Source organism: Lycorma delicatula, chromosome 5 (genome assembly GCF_047948215.1).
Source record: "Lycorma delicatula isolate Av1 chromosome 5, ASM4794821v1, whole genome shotgun sequence".
Lineage (NCBI taxonomy): Eukaryota > Metazoa > Arthropoda > Insecta > Hemiptera > Fulgoridae > Lycorma > Lycorma delicatula.
The window spans coordinates 90,728,120-90,747,110 of NC_134459.1; the positions used below are offsets into that span (position 1 = coordinate 90,728,120).

An 18,991-nucleotide genomic window follows, 5' to 3' on the forward strand; every position below is an offset into this window, starting at 1 on the left:
TTTCAGTTTTTGTCATTATTACCGATATCAAGTATAAAATGCTTCGATTTCTAAATCCTATGCATTGGTTTTTAACAAAAAAAGATATTCAGAATCGGGATGAAAACGGAAACACTAATGGACAAATAATTTTTACAAACAATGATTTGAGAGTATTTGTTACATTGGTTAACAGTAAGTTCCTTTTTATTTGCAGAAAGTAATTTTGTTATTTATTTTTTTAAGTTTGGAAAAATTAATCGTCTGAAATTTGTAATTTTAAATTTCTTAAAAATAAAAACATTGTAGAATAAAAGACCTAACATTTATCATAAGATAACTACATTTCAGCAAATTAAATGTACAGATAAATTGCTTACTTTTGATTAATTAACCTTACCATTTTTTTCATCTTGAGAATAACCAAAGATCATCACATAATTCTACCATGTAGTGTTAGGCTTGAGTTAACTATTTATTACAAATAGTATCAACAAATCATTTCATTTTTAACATTTGTTGTAAGAGATTAGTTTATTCAAGATAATTATTATGTCATTTTTTAGAAATCAATTTAATACAGATAAGTATTTTATCTACACAATTTTGTTCTTTGATTGTTGCCATAATGCATTCAGTTTTATTTTTCTAATCACTTACTTTTTCTCACATTATTGTTACAGTGTATTATTCCTTATGCATACATACTTAGGGAGATTTTTCTTATCTTGGCATCAACCACTATATTAGTAAAAATTCATAAGTTTTATATACATAATTTTACTTAAGTTTTTTATAACTTTAGAAGTTGAAAATGATGTTATAAAATGTCACTTTCATATATAATCTAGATGATTCATATGACTTTGATTCAGAAACCCTTTTATGTTAAAGAAATGTTAATATTAAACAAGTACTTTTAGTATAGTTTCAATTGGTTCTTTTCTTTATAAAAGTATGGTATTTTGTGTATTTCGGTAAAATGCATTCATTACGTAGGGTAGGTAATAAAAATTGTCATTTATGTAATCAAAATTATTTTTACAGGTGATTCAGTAATTAGAGATTTCTTGCATTTTGATTCATGTTCTGTCTTGGCTGATAAATATTTACTAGCAATATGTTTTGCATATTTTATTCGTGCAGAATTAGACCATAATCAATACAATCGAGTCAACTTTTTTGCTGCTTTGTAAGTATTCCATAAATGTTTAATTTTATAAAGTGAATGATTTAATTTAAGAAATTAGTGTTATATGTTAAAAAAATAAGTTTTAAATATGAATAAAGTGTTATGATAAGTTACTTGCAATAAGGTAAAGAAAGAGATTTGTGAAAGAGAGTTTATTTTTATTAGTTTAAGGTTCTATAAATTCTCTATATTTTAGCGAAAATTACATGGAAATTTTCTGTATTTTTCTACTTTATCATACTAAAATAAACAGATTTTGCAATTTAAAAAATATTTATATGTTTTAATATGAAGAGTATATATTTCTATAGAGTTAATAGGGTATTTTTGCATTTGTTCTGTAGGTATCTAGCACATTCAATGGAAGAAGATGATGACTCATTAAGACTTCTTATAATTCCTTGGTCTGACGGTTCTACTATAGCTCATAAAAAGCAAACGCTCATAGATAATCATATAAAATTATGGCATGCTATGAAATTCAGGACATTGGTTAGCAAGGCAGCCTGTGAAGAGGTAAAATTTATAGTATCTCCATTTTTTTATTAGTATTTATTAGTATAATGTTTTAAAGTAATTTTTGGAAGATTAGAATGCTATAAATAAAATTTTATGTAAATTGCTACTTATTAGGTAACATTATTTTGACTTTAAAAAAATACAGTTGAATGAAACTGATGTTCTTAACACCTGGTAATACATTTACATGAAACAGTAAAACAATCTTCAAATATCATAATGGCACTTTTTTTCAAACTAAAACCTTATGTAATAGAATGAACATTAAAGAACAGTAAATAAAATTTAAATTAAGCTTTTATATTTGCCTTAAGAGCTGAGGAAATGTGGTGTAGATTACTGATTCAGTGTAACATGTTCTGTCTTTTAACATCAACTGAAACAAGCAAAATAAGGTCTTTTTAATGGTGTTTTGATATGACGTTTCATGTTCTCTTAATTTTAATTAAAGATTGTTTTTCTTTTAAATGTTTGTTTCCTTAATATTTTATTTTGCATTTAATTAATATTAGTATAATTTCTAACAGAAAAATTTTAATCTATTGATTTGAGTGTTATTTTTGACATTGCCACTCTTAACATTCATATTTGAACGTTTTGGAATACCTCCATTTTCAAAACTACTTTTAGCACTTATCATAAAATATAAAGCAGAAATATAAAATATTGAGAAAATTTCAAAATTTTTAAATTATTGGTGAATAAAAATACAGAAAATTATACTTGTTTATAAAAAAAAATCTTGTCTTTATTTTTATGCAAGCTTTGAATTATTATTAAGTAGTCTTAATCTTGTTAGTGTGTTTTTCCAGCTTAGATCATTTCATAAGTATCTCTGTCAGCAGTTATGTATCAATTGTTATTGCTATAAACTGTTTGGTGTTCCTTTTTAATTTCACTTTTTTTTGGTCACCTCATTATATCATCTTCTGTTGCATTACTTACCAATGACTATTATTCGGTCTGATATTATTACACCTATAAAAATTATTGCAAAATCCACATATTGTTATCCTTACTATTTTCTTTCATCACAGTTGGCAACAGAATTGTAAATGACAAACCTTTAAAACAGCAAACCAAACCAAATTTAATAAATAAAATGTTCTTACTGGCTGCCCAAAAAGAAGTGTAATGTATTTAGGATGTATGTATGTTTGTTTGTTTGTTTGTTCCGCCATATCAGCTCAACAGCCGAATTGATTTAGATGTACAACCCTATGATGGAATCCTTATGTTACTGGGAGTGTCATAGGCTATGTATTTACATACACACACACACACACACACACACACAGACAGACCGGACAGACCAGACAGAGAAAGAGCGAGTGACAGAGAGAGAGTGAGAGAGAGGGAGAGAGAGAGAGAGAGAGAGAGAGAGAGAGAGAGAATAAATTATAAATCCTCAGGTAGCTAAATCCAATAAGCAAAATAATAGAAATAAATATAAATACGCAGATAAAATATCTAGATCACAAATATCCCATATTATAATTCTTCAAGTAAAAACAACCATTTTATGAGATTATTACTTAAAATAAAACAAAATAAAAAACAATAAAACAACATTTCATATTTAACGCGCAAGACTTTATCAAGTGCTACTAAAAAATAAAAAAAGAATACATAACCTAGTCAATCATATCTACAACAATAATGAACAAGTTCATATACAGTGACGCATTGGTAAATTCACCTAAACCAACCTACCACTGAACCATACATGGAAACCAAATAACAAATCATACACGCATATAACCACACACCCAAAAATAAACCCCACCTTCAGAATAGATAATTTTGTAAAAAAATATGGTAAATATTGTTAACAATTTTTCTGGGTATAATTATTTTTTAACAAAAGGTTTTTGTTTTCTTAATAAACTTCCTTCTGTTGATTGGGTCATATCAGTAAATGTTTGAACTCTCCTTGCTAAATGTTTTACTGCAGCTGATTTATATGACATGGGCTGAGCTGACAGTTTAAATATCTAACAGAAGAGAGTGTTCTTAGTGAACCAACTAGTGTATATTTTCCCATTCTGATGGGATGTTCATATCAAGAAACGCCAAACGTTTTTAACATCCCACTTATGAATTTAATGCACTTATGATAGTTGTTAAATTCATTCAGTTCTTCCTCAATTTGGTTCTTCAGCAAACATAATAAAATATCACCTACATATATTTTATAGAAGCCACATTACCCCTTTCTTTGGCCATTATTTTGAATTCACAAAATTCCATCATTAAATTTGCTAAACATGCAAAAATAGGCTAATCTATGACATTGTTCAAAAAATTTATCTCAATTTTTTTAGTTTTGCATACTGTTTATACATAATTTAATTCTACTAATTAAATTCTCTTCATTTAAATTTGTGAACTCTTTCATTTTCTCCCATTTGCTTTTGATTGCCTGTATGGCTAATTCAGCAGGTACATTAGTATAATAGTAAAACCACATCAAAAGACACAAGTCTGTAATTCTCTGGTACAGCTTGTTTACTTATAAAATTATGGAATTCCCATAAGTCTTTAATTCTAAACTCATTTTCCTCACTACTTTTTGAATTATTTTGACTAAAAATGTAGGTAACATACATCTGCACCTGAATACAACTGACTATTTGTCAGGTTTTGCATTATTAATACATAGTAGAATTTCTTCTTCCTTGTTAATATTAACACACTCTTTCCAGTTTATACACAACCTTTCTTGTTGTATTTTATTAGTGTTGTCTTTGTGTATTAATTTATAAAAATTACTACCATTTAACAACTCGAACATTTTTACTGAATAGCTTCCATAATCACTGTTTTGTTGCTTTTATTACTTTTAAATCATCTTTGTAGGTTTGCAAAATTTTTTTTTGTGCATTCTTGCTATTTTCATTTCTACATTAGTGAATTCATCCTCAAGTAATTTTATGTGTGAATTACTCTATTCTCCTGTTAAAATGTTTTATAATATTACAAACATTACTTCTGAAATTATGTTTAACTTCCTTGCCTTTGTCCAGCATTTTAATCCTTTTTCAATGTTTGCTATAGTATTATTAACAGTCAATGTCTTTTTAGGCACCACATCCAATTTAGCCTTATTATTATTAGATTGGAATGGTAAAACAAATCCTAATGATAAACTGTTAACACATATTCTGGTATTTCAATACTTGTTACATTTTGTATCCATTTTTCATTAAATTCTTCAAATTTTGGTTTCAATTTTATTATTTCTAGATGTCAGATTTTTTAACATTAGCTACTTGAATATTATTGAAAATTGCTTCATATTTATTTTCTTCATACACAATAAGTTTTTCACATATGTTATTGCCAAAATTAATTTTAATTTTTGTTCTTTTAAAATATTATTGTGTAATACTTTTTCTTTATTAATAGTATCATTAATTAATAAATTTAACAATTTTCTCTTTAAAATATTTTCTTTAAATATGTGTATGATTTTTAGATTTATTATTTATTCTGGACTCCAATTTAATATCACCCAATTGGAAGTCCATAAACTAAGGAAATACATTGTTGCTTCTAGACCTTAAGAGGAAACCTTTCCTATTTATACACTTGGCCAACTTCACCCCGAATCTATCATATCGTTTCAACATATATATTGTTTCAAGACCTATGTTTCACTTGCTCATAAAAACCCATATTTCATCACTAAAATGAAAAACAAACAATACTATTTATCCTGAGTGTGCAATGTAATAATAAATGATAAATTCTCAGAACACAAAATGAACAGATCCAAGTAAGTCACTATGTAAATATATAAATATAGTCTTTATGATCATTAGTTTTTATTGTAAAATGGTTGTTTTTTCCTGAAGAATTATAATATGGAATGTTGTGATCTAGATATTTTATCTGCATATTTATTTCTATTTGCGTAATGACTTATTTTGATCTGAATATCTTGTTTTATATGTATATTATTTTTCTAAAGTCAATTCTTTAAGAACCATATTCCTCTGTACTAATATACAAACTATATTTGTTTGATCAACCTAAGTACAGAATAATAAATATAGTAGGATGACACTTAACCTTATTTCATTATGCATGTAAAAGTGCTTTTGCAAAGTTCTTGCATCATCATTTGCATTAAATTTATTATTAGGTACCCAAATTATTCCCATGAAATTACATGTTAAAATTCAAAATTATTTTTATATTATATTTAAAATTATTTTTTAAAAATTAAAATTAAAAATTCCCTTTATAAAAATATGATGTCAATTACTAAAATTAAATTAAAAACTAAAAGTAAATAAGTAGTTCAAATAAAATAAAAATGCATGTGGTCTAGCTAGTCAATGTTACATAACTGTAGAGTTTTTTTTTAACCTCTGGTACCAATATTAGGTATTACTTCAGAGGATGGGATAAATGACAATTTTTGTAGTGTGTGAAAATGCCATGCCTGACCGGGATTCAAACCCGGGACCTCTGGATGTAAGGCCAAGACACTACCACTTATGCCACGGAGGCTGGCAACTATACAGAGTTGAAATATTATAATTAACAATATTTGAAGAAGTGCTGCTATCTACAGCAATTTTTATAATTATGTCATCCTCATACTCTGCTTGAAGGTTGATCAAATTAAATTTACTTTTTATATCTATTTATATAGAATCTTTCTAAACCCCTATTATATGTATTAATATTGTATTTATTAATTTCCAGTATTTATAAATTTGTTTGAGTATCATATATTGAATGTGTATTATTAATAAGATGATCAGAAACATTAGAGAAACCCAGTTTTCCATTTTTATAATATCTAAAATGTTCATAGAATCTAGTTTTAAAAGATCTAGTGTTTTTTCCTATATAAATATGGTCACATTCATTGCATTTTATTTTATAAATTCCACTCAAATTGTATAAATCAGTATGTTTATTATTTTTTAAATGGTTATTTGTCTGGTATGCAGGCTTAAATATATTTTTATCATAAACCTTTGTTATATTTTCAACAATGTTATCAGTATATACATCATATTTTAAATATACATTGTCAATTTTTTGTGTGTTATTTATTGGTATTAAATATGTATTATTGTTAATTTTTGACATTTGTTTTTTGAGTATATTATCTTCTAAAGATTCATTATAACCATTATATTTAGCAATTTGGTTTATAATATCTATTTCTTTATTTACATTATTTATTTATATATATATATATATACCTCCTCTATGAATCATGAGGACCTTGCCGTTGGTGAGGGGGCTTGAGTGCTCAGGGATACAGAGTAGCTGGACCGAAGGTGCAACCATATCGGAAAGGTATCTGTTGTGAGCCAGACTAAGGAATGATTCCTGAAAGAGGGCAGCAGCTCTTTCAGTAGTTGTTAGGGGCGTGAGTCAGAATGACTTAAACGGCCATATCAACATCACGCAGTCCTCTGAGTACTGCGCAGCTGAAAGCAATGGAAAACTACAGCTGCTTTTTTTCCAAGAAAATGTGGCTCTCTGCATTTTCATATAGCAATGATGGAGGCGCCTTCCTTGGTAAAATATTCCAGAGGTAAACTAGTCCCCTGTTCGGATCTCCGGGTGGGGACTACTAAGGAAGGGGTCACCAGAAAATTAAAAAATTTTCAAAAAAATTCTACGAGTCGGAGCGTGGAATGTTAGAAGTTTAAAAAAGGTTGGTAGGCTAGAAAATTTAAAAAGGGAAATGGATAGGATAAATGTAGATGTAGTAGGAATTAGTGAAGTTCGGTGGGAAAAGGAAGGCGACTTTTGGTCAGGTGATTTTAGATTAATTAACTCAGCTTCAAATAATGGGCAGGCAGGAGTAGGTTTCATAATGAACAAGAAGATAGGGAAGCGAGTAGAGTATTTCAAAACGCATAGCGATAGAATCATTGTAATAAGGATAAAATCAAAACCTAAACCGACAACGATTGTTAATATCTATATGCCTACAAGCGCCCATGATGATGATGAGGTAGAGTGTGTATACGAAGAGATTGATGAAGCAATTAAACACGTAAAAGGAGATGAAAATTTAATAATAGTTGGAGATTGGAATGCAAGCATTGGAAAAGGCAAGGAAGGAAATATAGTGGGGGAATACGGGCTGGGCAAAAGGAATGAAAGAGGGGACCGACTTATAGAGTTTTGCACGAAGTATAATTTAGTAATTGCCAACACCCAATTTAAAAATCATAATAGAAGAATATACACTTGGAAAAAGCCAGGCGATACTGCAAGGTATCAGATAGATTATATCATGGTTAAGCAAAGATTTAGAAAGCAACTCGTTGACTGCAAAACTTACCCTGGAGCAGACATTGATAGCGACCATAATTTGGTGATAACGAAATGTAGATTGGGGTTTAAAAACCTGAAGAAAAGGTGTCAGATGAATCGGTGGAATTTAGAAGGAAAAAATTGTGTAGGCAGGCCACGTTTGGAATATGTAAAACAAATTGTTAGGGATGTAGGATGTAGAGAGTATACTGAAATGAAACGACTAGCACTAGATAGGGAATCTTGGAGAGCTGCATCAAACCAGTCAAATGACTGAAGACAAAAAAATATATATATATATATACAGTGATATTTTTAAATATGGAAACAATTTTATACATGGAAACAGCTATGTATGTGTATAGAAAAGCTTTGTATCTCAGAGGTATTTGGAGGTAGAAAGAAATGGGGTTCTACACAGATAAAAAAAATTTGCATTACAGTAGGTCTTTCAATTTTTGTCTGCAATCTTTGATCTGCCATATGGAATCAAACTTAATTTTGTTAAATAAGAAGGTGAACATATGATACATGATTTCGATTTAAAATTTTACAAGGAAAACAATGGACAACCCCGTTTTTCTGTTAATGCCTTTGTTATCTAGTTATAAACGTTCAAAGTTGCAATGATTGTAAAATCATCTTGAACAATTTCATTGCATCTTTCATACATAATGCATACAGTAACAAACTTTAAACAGTACTATAATATTGATAATTATAAACAATAACTAATAATTAACACCACAACAACAAATTAAACAGCTACATCAACTGATATTATTTACTTTAAATATTACAATTTATTTTTAAATTTTAAATAAATGTTTTCAATTGTAAATTTTTAATGAAACAAATTTTGAAAGCATACCATTTTAGTATAAATGTTCAAATTGCTTTCCCTCTACAGTTTGGCAGTATAACTTGTTTCATACTTGGTGGTACATGAGCAGATTCATCAGTTCTTTTCAGTTTGTCGATGTCTGTAGGTTTTGTTTTGTAAACATTATGTTTCAGGTACCCAAAAAATGTAATCCAGAGGAGATAGTTCTGGGGACCTAGCAGGCCATTTTATCGCTTCTCTATGACCTATTCAGCGATTTGGAATTTAATTTAAAATTTTCTGTGCCCTTAGAAAATAATGAGGTGGTGCCCCATCTTGCTGAAACCGTACGTTATTTAATTTTTGTTCAAAATTTTCCTGAATGTTTGGTAAAATCCTATTGGCTAATAAGTTGCAGTAAGCAACTCCTGTAAGATTGTCATCTAAAATAAATGGTCTTTATAATACAATTACCAACGATTCCTGCCCATACATTCACTTTCTGAGGGTGCTGTGTTTGATCTTCCAACATCTATCTTACATTATTATCGCTCCAATATCAACAGTTTTGCTTATTCACATGGCCATTTAACATAAAAGTAGCTTCTTCAGCTAATATTATTGAATTAGAAAAATTTATGTTTACATCTAATTTTTGCATTATAATATCGCAATAATCAACTCTGTGGTCAAGATCATCTTCCAAAAGTTCTTGGATCAGGGGTTAGCTTATAAGGGTGAAATTTATTTATTTTAAGAATTTTTTGAACTGAAAAATAACTGATGTCATGATGTTGGATAACAGCTTTCCAGATTGATGAATTGAGGGTCTTCAATAAAGGTCTACATTACATCTAATGACTTTGCATCAGTTGTGACAGTTCTTGGTCTACCGGTGTGAGGACAATTCTTTTCAGTACCAATTCCTTCAAATTTCTGTATTGTCTTGATCACAGTCAATTCACTTATTGGTTCTCTGTTTGAAAATCTATTATTAAATACATCACAATCTCTTGTAAAGACCGAACTCTGTTTTACCATACCAATACATCATCAACAGAGTTATTCTTTCAGTTTCACTTAAAGAAGGCATTGTTATTTGAAGATTTAATACTTAATAAAACTAAATAAATGAACATGGAAACTAATAATAAAACTTTCACCCAAAAACAGATTTGCACCACTAGGCCCACAACTTAATTTTTACTAGCACTATCAAATTTTACTGTTGCAAGTATGTTGCAGTAAAAAGGTGAAATGAGGAGTTAATAAGTAGCATTGTTTCAACGTAATAGAAATTACATTGTAAATTAACAGCTCATTTAGACAGCTAAATTTGTAATAATATTTTAAGTAACTACTTCTAGCTGATTTGTTTCTTTTACGATATGTAACAAATATCACTTGATTAACACTGGAAGTTAATTTTTATTTAGAAAATAATATCAGTTGATACAGCCATTTAACTTGTGTTGTTAATTATTAGTTATTATTTATAATTAATATTATAGCTTGCTACTGTTTGCATTATGAATGTAAGATGCAATGAAATTGTTCTTGTAGCATGTTTTATCTCATTTTATTGTTAAGGTGATTTTTCAGTCATTGCAACTTTGAATGTTTATAACTAGATAACTAAGACATTAACAGAAAAACTCGTTTCACCATTGTTTTTCTTGTAAAATTTTAAATTGAAATCATGTGTCATGTCATACATCCACCTTCCTATTTAAAAAATTTTTTGATTCAATATGGTGGAAAAAATAAAAAACTCACCAGCACAATGCAGATTTTTTTAACTTTGTAGAACCCCATTTCTTTTTGCCAACAAATACCTCTCAGATATGGAACTGTGAATATCTATCACTGTGTGAGCTGAGTTTGAACTGATTTTTTCAAATCAGACAGATGAATAATATTACAAAAATACTAGAATTAAATTTACATTAAATAAAATTAATAAAATAATAATAAATTTATTTAAAAAAATTCTGTTTAATAATAATAGGATTTCCATGGGGACTGTATGTGAAGCTAGACCAATCATCACCATCAACTGGTAACAAACGAGGTGTCCCTGGGTGCTGTTTTGGGAGATTTTCAAATTTCAAATGGGGTATTTAATAGTAGGTTGAAGGGCTAACTTTTGCATGCATCAATTACAATCTCAATTAAACAGATCATTGTTACTTGGAAATGTTATATCTTCGCAACCAATCTAAATTTAACAAATTTGAAAAAATTATACTGTATACAAATGCTTCATTCAAAAGTCAACTGCACGCTCTCTTTAATTATCCTATATTAAAGAGCAATATCTTTTTTGGCAGTCGTATTTCTTAATTCTGAATATTGATCTCTTGTTATTAATAAATTCTTCAAAATGATTTCAGCCACTTTCAGGGACTGGTTCCCATTGCCCTACTTATCCTGGCCACAGTTGATGTTATTTTTAGAGGTTGGTTTCTTAATGTCTGAGTGTTCTAAAATGTAGTATTTTATATGTATATGTAGAATAACAAGATTCTTATAGTAGTGGACGTTTTGAAATTATATGGTTAGCAAACTTTGACTCTGTATTACAATAAAGGACTTTGAATCTCTGTTTGAAAATATGTTCCATTCAACAAATATAGAACAATGTGCAATGAAAATTTCAGTCTATTCATCCACGACAAAGTGTTTTGTGTGTAATGATTGCTTTGTTTGTTGTTCAGAAGGCCACATTTTCTTTCAGACTTATTAATTTGTGAGCATATAACTTTGTTTTAGTCTATTTTAAAGAATAGAGAATTTTTCTGATATTGGGATGCAAATGTGCAGTTATTTTAAATGACTAAAATTTAGTTTTAATTTTGTTTATGATATGTGAGTTTTTTTATTTATGTATTAGTATTTATGGTTTGATAAATCTTGTATGTCAGGAAAGTTTGTGGATAGAGATATTGTGGTAATCTATGTTAACATGAATAGGACTGTAGAGTTTTTATATTTTTGGAAAGGCTTGAGAGGTGAGCTTCAGGCTAGATTTGTTTTAGGAAGTATTTTTGTGTGTAAGGTATAGTATAATTGGATTTGTTAGTAACAACTAATTCAAGTTTATTATTTCTTGATTTGAACCCTGTGCAAATTCTTAATATGTTCATCAATAAGGCTTTTAATATCATTCATCCAAAATACCGTCACATCCTTTTTTGTAGCAATTCGTTTAGTGCAGTCCAAGCTTTAGAAAATTTGTATTCTAGACATCCTATCGTTACCGAAATTCATAATGCAATCACTGAATTGAATTGTCACAACACACAAGTGAGTTTCTGCTGGATCCCTAGCCATATGGGAATCCTGGGTAATGAATGTGTGGATTCTGCTGCTAAAGACCCATGTAGCCAACCATCTTTCATGACTTGTGTTAGTTCTACCGATTTTATTAATTCTGTAAATGAACTCTTCTAGGAAGGTGACTAGACTACTGCAGTAAATAATAAACTTTGATACATCAAGGATACTGTGCTGCAATGGAGCTCTTCAGTTCAGAATAACCATTGAGAGGTGGTTATTATTTGCTGTTTGTGAATAGGGAAATACCAGTCTTACACATGAACACCTAATGAATCAAACCAGTTTTACATAATGAATCACTAATGATATACCACATCCTTGTGGACTGCTGTGTTATGTGGTTTTGTGTCGGAAACTTAAATTAGAAGCTACCATCTGAGTTATTCTAGGAAATAATCTGATGATGTTATCAAACACCTTCTTCTTTCTTAAAGCCGTACATATACATTCGATTATCTAATACTTATTAATATGTTCTTAGTATTTTATAGTTTGAGTTAACTTTTTCTATTTTATCTGTGTTATTGCGTGGATTGTTTATTAATTTTATTTTTTAATTTATTTAGTTTATATATTATTATACTTTGTGTATGTGTTAAAGATTAGGTTATATATCGTAAAATCATTGCTTTTGAACGCTAATAACAAATCTTCGTTATGCACCAAAAAAAAAGAAGATTTATAGTTATAAATTACAAATTCACAAATACTGATAACATAAATCTTAACAAGATTTAAAAAATCTTGAAATGAATAAACATACAACAATGGTATACTAAATGAAGAGAGATAATTAAAAACCTACATCCTACTTAAAAAAATTAAAATGCTTTTCAATTCTCAAAATAATGGTTTCGTTTAATACCTTTCCAACTATGTTGACTACATATTTAACTTAGTTTACTATGATTAAAAATTTTATACTGAATTTTAATGAGGGATTCATTATATAAATAAATTTTGTAAGAGTGAATAGAAAAATCATGACAAAAAAGTGATTCTATTAAAAAATTTCATCAGAATTAAAGTAAAAAAATTATTTTTTTCAATACATAATATCTATTCCTAATGCTTTAATATAGATAACAGATCATTTTTACAAATGAAAAATACAGAACATACATCAAATGCAGGTTTTCTTATTATTGCACTGAATGTAGCCACCTAAACAGTAGGCAAGGCTGATATTTTTTTGATCAAGCAAATATAAATATACAGCAAATAATCATCAAGCCCCTTATGTCCTTATTTAATAACATTTTATGAGTACTGAAGTAAAAATAGGTTTTGTTTACTTTTGTAAAATGTATCTTAAACTTTTATTTTACAGCTGATGCTCCATAAACAGCTCAAAGAAGGACAATATGCTTTCTTGTAGTAACTGATCCCTATGTAAAATTTAACAGGGGGGCAGGTAATGTGATAAATTGAACATTAATAAATTGCCAATTCCTTCCTCTTTACTGAAGCAGGAAGTTTGCCATATATGAGTGATTTGTAGTATACCATTAGCATTAGATTACAGCAATAGCACTAGATTGTGTTTCTTTCATGATCGATGTTGCCAATAGTAGGTCATTCATTTATCTGGTATGAATAGATTTTTTTTTAATAAAAAATTAAAATTCTTTTCATACTCAATAAGTTTTGTGAGGCTCTTCAGGCTGTAACATCGGAGGTGCTATCTACAGCAAACTGAGAATGCTAAAAACTTCTCTTCACATTCTGATGGAGGTGAAATAGCTCTGGCCAACCTTAGTTACTACTACTTGGCACTGAAGTAGTTCTAATTAAAAAAACGATGTAAAGTTTATCCATTACTTTAACAATAGATTTATGGAGCACAATGCAAGGATAATGGTGGTGGGTTACATATCTCCATATTAATTGCAGAGCCTGGACAACAGTCCCTTCATGCTGGGTCTTTCTTATTATTGGGCAAGTATTTGTTTAATGTGTGTTATACTCACATGTTTGTTTTTTTATAGAGAGAATCGTGGATTGCATTCTGATCTTTACAGATCAATTTGAAATCATTACTTGGGCTATTCTTGGGAGATTAGCAATGTATTTACATATTTTTCTTGGTACAATACCCCTGTCAGTTCAAGTGCCTTTATACATAGATTTATGAATGAATTTATAATATAAAATACTTAAAGATTTAAGTTGCCATTAATATTGTTAAATTAAATTTTTTTGATTACTTCATTAGCACTTTAAATGCAATTCAATTACAATTTAATTTATTCTAATTTGTCACTCTTTAAGTCATTATCCTCCATAACTTTTTTTTAATTATACTTCTTCTAAAAATGAAAAGTTTTTATTCATTTCATTTCTTTTTGCCTTAATTTTTACAGTTTCTAATTACTCATTTTTTTTTATTCTTTCACTGATAAGAACTTATAATCCCTTAAATCAAGAAAGGCACCTGGGCTTGATCAAATTACAATAGATATCTACAATAAAGGCTGTAATAGACAAAATATCTGAAATACTAGTCTTTCCTTTAATCTTAGCATGGCAAGAGGATTACATACAAAGCAATTTAAAAAGTCTGTCAATATTCCATTAATAAGGGGGTGGATAAAAAGATCCAATAATTTTACAGACCTATTGCTTTATTTGATGTTTTCCAAAATGCTTGAAAGCTCATGCGGATCTGTTTAAATAGCTTTTAACTAAGATAAACTTGTATAGTAATAATAAGTTTGGTTTTAGGAAAGACCATAAAAATGAAAAGGCAATGTTACATCTCTTCTCTGGTATTTATAACAGCATAAACAGCGACTGCAAGGTTGCTGCATTATTTCTAGATATAAGAAAGGCTTTCAGTTCTGTTGATCATCGACTCCCTCTAAAAAAACTAAGAAATGCCAGTGTAGAGGAGTCTGTGGAGACTGGTAAGCTAGATACCAGGTAGGACTCAGCAAGTTAGAGTTGGAAATTCTTTGAGTAACGAATCCCGCATTATTTGCAGTGTCCTTCAGGCTCTGTGCTTCCAGCAAAGCTCTTTTTAGTATACATTATTGATATATGTGGAGGTGTTCTTAACGGTGCTATCACAGCATTTGTGGATGACTTAGCTTTAAGTTATAGGGCAAATGATAGAAGTTAGCTTTGTAAGATGATCTCTGGAGGTTCAGCACATGGTTTGAGTACAACATTTGAATATAGAAAAGACTAAGTTAATCACGTTTAAATTGAGGTTAAATTTAGAGAAAGCATTGTCCCTAAAAATGTATACAAATAGTTGTAAAGTTTGTGGTTGTAACTGTAATTGAATCAATGAGACTGACCAGGTGAGAAGTATTTGGGAATAATTGTAGATCCTAGACTTACATGGGCAATCATATACAAAAATTAAAAAAATAACTTTTATATGTGTCTAGAAAACCTTTTTCCTCTGCAATAGTTGCCCTGTTTTTTCTTGGGAGTAACTAATTTCTCTTCACCTTTAAAAAAAACTATAATAACAAACTGTCTCAGAACTAGATGCATTACTTTTTGTATTAAAATATAATGTAGCTATGAAATTATGTAGGCAAAAAATGAAAAAGTTAAAAATTGTTTACTGCACAAAATATTTTCAAAAAAATATATTAATAAATAGATAATTAAATTATAAATTATAGACAATTTCAAATTAGAAGTTGTCTGAAAGAAGATATGATCTAATAGAAAATGTGATTGGTAATCTTCAGTTCATTTAGTTGATGATCTCAAAACATTTGATGACATATAAAACTGGTTTCTCTTTCAGCAAATATATCTTGTTTCAAAAGTTTAAAGTGATAAAGAAATTATTTGTACAAAATCTAATATTTTGTGAAAATGAAACTCTAGTTTAAGAATTTTATTAGCAAGTAAACATGTAACATAAAACTGTTTTACAGGTATGATATAATATTTCTCATAGAATTCATGTTACAACAAATTGTGGCAGTATTATTAAAGCTGGTAATGGCATCAGGTCTGTCAATAAAATTTAAAATAACTGGTGCTGAAATTAAAAAAAAAGTTGATTTAAGACTGAAAGAAAACACTTTAGACAGTCTTGATAGAACTGAGAGAGATGATGCTACTGAAGCTGGATAATACAATTTTGTGTTAAAACAAAATCAACATTTTGTGTAAAATAAACATTTATTGAAGAAACCATGGAAGAAAAGGATCACCCAGCAAGTTTTATAACTTCCAAGGAAACAAATGAAATGCTCTTGGTTGACAATAAAAGACAAACTGATAAAGTTAATAACAATGAAAAATTCACCACCTTGTCAAGGAAAAGAGCTCTTTAATGCAAATTAAACAGCACAGATCCTTCTTCAAAGTATAAATAATTTTAAACTATAAAAACCAGTCAATGTATTGTTAAGTTTATGAACAAGTATTTTTAGCTCATATTTTCTTTTCATGCTTTTAGTTATAATTGCATTTTTAAAGTTTCACTGACTTCCTTCTACAAAAAAAAAAAAAAAAAATGTTCAAATATTCAGGTAATTTCTGCAAGATCATTAACATTTGCATTTTTTTCATTTATATAATTTGGTCATGAATTTACAATTTTACCCATTTTGTCACCTTACGATGAAAAATGTGATAAATCATCCAAAGGTGAAGAATTGTAGAGGTTTTACTGATCTGTAAAAAAATTCTTGAATAATGTTCTTAATGTTAAAATTTATTTACGTGTATCTGTATTTAAATTACATAATTATATTTTAGGTGATTAGATGTATTCCTGAAGCAAGTATCTGGAAGAGATTCAGGCCAGAGTGTCATGGAGGTGCTTATAGGGTATTTAAAAGGTGTGTTAGGTGTGAACGGTCAATATGGTACAAAGATCCATTTAAAGGATTTCAATATGAAGATGGTAAGGAAATTTTAATTATTATTTTAGTATTGTCACTTCACACTATAAGTTTCTTTATTTTTGTAAAACTTACTTAATTATGTTTATTTATATATGTAGATAATGTCAAGGATAATGCATGTAATGATTAATTTGTGTCTGTAATTTTGACTTTATGTTGCTTTGGAGGACTTTCAAGTGTTCTTTTGGTCTTTGAAGTTGTGTCCTACTTGACCAATTGTAAACATTGTGCAAGTGCACAATGTTTACAAACTAAGATATTATAAGTGTAATATATCTTAGTTTGTAAATTCCATGGCCATTTTCTTTCCTTTTAGTGACTGTGTTCTAAATGTAATTATTTATTTGCTGTTCTGTAGGCAAATTGAAACATGATTTTATTTTAATTTGTGAGTTATTTTCTATAATCTTTATGTATGTTAATATGGACTTTTTGTTTTAGAAACATGTAATTCATTAAAAATGTATTTAATCATTGGCATTTTATCCTTTCTTCCAAATTTTAAAGATTTAACTCCCAAAGATGTTCCAAGAGTGGAAGAATTGTAAGGTCTAAGGGGTTAAAATAACATCTAGTTATTTTAATTAAAATTAAATTAAATTTATTTAATTTGTGTCTGTTGTGAGTTACAATTTACCTATGTTAAAAAAATACAAACACAGAAGAAATACATAATTATTATAAACAGTCTCAAAAAAGAAATTATTTTCAATGAAATTTTGAGGACTTACTACCCTTCATCTAAGAACCAAAAAATGATGAATGCTTCTCTCAGGCTTCTTTCTATAAAAAATTTACAATAAAATGATTGTTTACAATAAAAAATTGTTTACTAGATTTTAGAAAGAAAGGCAAACTAATCTTGGTGAAGAAAGAGGAATCCTATTGTTCTCTGTATGATTTTTTTTCTTTAATATAACAATTTATTTTTTTTATTCAGATTTATATGAAAATCGACCAAAGAAGAAAGCAAAATATCAGTTTGATAGTATTTCTGATGGTAATGAAGATTCATCTCCAGATGAATACGATTATGATGAGAATTATGAAGATAGTAGCCAAAATGATTCATCTCAGTTTGATGAAGAAGATTAATAATAGTTATTTATTAGATTTATATATTATTTATTACAAATATAACAAGAAATTATGTTTATGTATAACATATGTATGTTCATAATTATTATAGTAGTGCTTACTAAATGTAGTCCTTGTGAATGATTTCACAGTGATCACTGCTCCTTTAAATAACTACTTGAAATTATAAAGATTATAAGATAGTGAAATAAAAAAAAGTGAGATTAAATATAAGATTACATAAAGAAAGCCATATTAAGTCTTATTTTAGTATAATAATCATACTCTGCTGCTAGGATGTAATATAATGAATTATTTATTAACATTTTTGTAAGCTGTAGATTAAGAACAACATGTAAATTTGCTTGATAAACAGTAGAACATTGTATATTAAGTATAAATAATATTCTATTATGTACCAGTTGGATGTGCCCATTACCATTATTAATTTGGTTTATTAAAATAATTTTCTATTGTATTTTTCCTTTTTATTTCAAGAACAATTGTACTTCAATGTCCTCATATTTATTAAATGCAATGATCTAATATCTAGTCAGTGCAGTCAAATAAATTCAAAAAAGTGTTCTATTATAAATATAAGAAAATTATATTGAAATAAGCCTTAATGTAGCTGCTGTGTATAAAAATATAAATGAATAGAATTAATTTTGTTTAAAAATAAAGCAAAGCATTTTTTTTCTATAGCATTAATTATGGCTATACGTTGTCCAGAGTGCTAATTGTAATATTTTCATGCTTATGTTGAGCAATAAATATTTGGTAGGCTAATTTAGCAGTTTTTGTAGAAATCTTTTATTGTTTATAGTTCTTCGATACTGGTATATTTATATTGTTAAGAATGGTACTTAATGAAATAATCCATTAATG

At 28.3% G+C, this 18,991-nt stretch overlaps 1 protein-coding gene across 1 annotated transcript; it reads left to right on the forward strand.

Moving 5' to 3' along the window:
- Positions 1-38: 38 nt before the first annotated feature.
- On the forward strand, positions 39-18,121 carry LOC142325703 (speedy protein A-like). Its single transcript, XM_075367733.1, has 5 exons — positions 39-174; positions 1,027-1,171; positions 1,516-1,687; positions 16,878-17,025; positions 17,967-18,121. Exons 1-5 carry the CDS (start codon positions 39-41, stop codon positions 18,119-18,121), a joined length of 756 nt encoding a protein of 251 aa, XP_075223848.1.
- Positions 18,122-18,991: the final 870 nt, after the last annotated feature.